At 37.7% G+C, this 1,896-nt stretch overlaps 1 protein-coding gene across 1 annotated transcript in view; it reads left to right on the top strand.

Moving 5' to 3' along the window:
• Positions 1 to 232: 232 nt before the first annotated feature.
• Positions 233 to 1,896, top strand: part of LOC108629697 (E3 ubiquitin-protein ligase TRIM33) — a 4,995-nt gene continuing 3,331 nt past the window's right edge. Inside the window, exons 1-6 of the mRNA XM_026817487.1 lie at positions 233 to 666; positions 748 to 977; positions 1,054 to 1,334; positions 1,421 to 1,531; positions 1,606 to 1,800; positions 1,870 to 1,894. Of these exons, the coding sequence (XP_026673288.1) occupies positions 348 to 666; positions 748 to 977; positions 1,054 to 1,334; positions 1,421 to 1,531; positions 1,606 to 1,800; positions 1,870 to 1,894 (1,161 nt within the window). The 5' untranslated portion in view covers positions 233 to 347. The remainder of the gene's footprint in view (positions 667 to 747; positions 978 to 1,053; positions 1,335 to 1,420; positions 1,532 to 1,605; positions 1,801 to 1,869; positions 1,895 to 1,896) is intronic.

Genomic DNA, 1,896 nt, shown 5'->3' with positions numbered 1-1,896 from the left:
TGCTTGAGCAATTGCTTGAGCACGGACTGTGAATACCGGCCTCAGTTTCTCTCTGCTTGAGCAATTGCTTGAGCACGGACTGTGAATACCGGCCATAGTCAAAGAGATGGAGGCACCCTCTATCTAATATCCATAAACAAAAAGAGTAAGGTTACGTGCCGCGACCATCGAGTTTCCTATCTGAAACGCGGTAATTATGGTAACCAATTGGATATTGGTATTGGTGTTGCAGTGCAGCAGTATGTATATAGCATGATGGATCATGGCGCCACGGAGTTGAAGAATATATTTTTAATAAGATTTAAAGTTAATTTTCGCGTGAAGCTGATATCCAAATAATTTTTCAAATGGAAACCCGAGCGAATGACGTGTTAACGACTGTCCCGTTAGCAACGATCAAGGAGGAGCCAGTCGAGCAAACTGGCGGCAAACAGGACGTACAACAGTCTCAAGTCCAGGATGAGGAATTCGAACAGCGTATCGAGTGCACGACCGAGGGACAGGAGACCGAGGCGCGCACGTCCCTTTCGAAATGCATCTTCTGCGGAAAGTTGTTCACTTTCGGCGATGATCCTAAGCTCCTCGAATGTTTACACGCAGCTTGCTCGACGTGTGTCAATAGCAAACTAAACGATCACAATACCTCCGTTGACGTAGATGTATTGTGTAAGATAATATTTTTATTAACACAACTTCTGTTGATAGTGTAAGTTTTATGATAAAATAATGTACACATGTGCTTTTCAGTGGAGAGTAATGTGATTGCTTGTCAGATATGTAATGTTACGACACAGGCAGAGAATTTGATCGAGAACAGATTCCTTTCTAAGTTTATAGAAGAAGATAATAGTCCTGGTACTGACGATGAATCCAAGGAAACAGAAGAGGAAAAGAAATGTACCAGCTGCCATGATAATGCTACTGCCACAAGCTGGTGTGTGGAATGTGAAGAATTCATCTGTCAGAATTGTGTTATGGTAAGTTGATACAAGGAAAACAGGGTTTGAAAGTATGAGGAGAAATGTTTATTGTGAACATTATACTATTTTTAAGGCCCATCAAAGATTGAAGATAACAAAAGATCACACAATAAAGCCAAAGGATGAAGTGGCCAATGATAGAGATAACGTTAAAAAGAATGAGAAGAAGATACCTGGCTATTTATTTTGTACGATTCACTCGCACGAGCAATTGTCCTTATTTTGTCAAACGTGCGATAAACTTACTTGTAGGGATTGTCAGTTGAGCGAACATAGAGATCATAAGTACAAATTCATTCATGAGATTGCTGCCGAAACGCGTACATCTGTATCGACTTTACTTAAAGAAGTGAGGTAATTTTATAAATTTCATTCCTTTAAGGATAAAAATTATTCTGTGATAAACGTTTGTATTGACGTACATTAAAATATTTTTTAAGTTACAAACGAGTTTTATTAAAAAGCGCGATGAAAGTTATAGAAGATAGACAGGTTCTCATCCTAGAGAAGAAGAAATCTTTAATACAAGATATAACGCAAATGGTGGTGCAGTAAGTATTCACGAATTTCATACGAGAAACTGAAATAACAAAATGCTTTAATACATGTAACATCTTTTACGCAGGTTAACGAACGCGATTAATACGCGAGGAAAGCAATTAATTATGCGGTTAACCGAAGTTTGCGATCAAAAGCAGAACACATTGAATGAGAAGAAAGTTGCTTTAGATCAATTATCCAAACTTACGGACCACTGCATACAATTTGTAACTCATGCCTTAAAAAAGGGTTCGGATATGGAACTACTTTATAGCAAAAAGTATGAACTTCCAAAATTCTGTTTAAAAATATATCCAAAATGTAAATATTTCTTATGATATTTTTGCAGATCTGTTACGAGTCATTTACAGAGGAT

Source organism: Ceratina calcarata, unplaced genomic scaffold (genome assembly GCF_001652005.2).
Source record: "Ceratina calcarata isolate Rehan_Ccalc_2016 unplaced genomic scaffold, ASM165200v1 scaffold58.2, whole genome shotgun sequence".
Lineage (NCBI taxonomy): Eukaryota > Metazoa > Arthropoda > Insecta > Hymenoptera > Apidae > Ceratina > Ceratina calcarata.
Note: the sequence above shows the minus strand (reverse complement) of the source record. Positions and strands in the feature narration are given on the sequence as shown.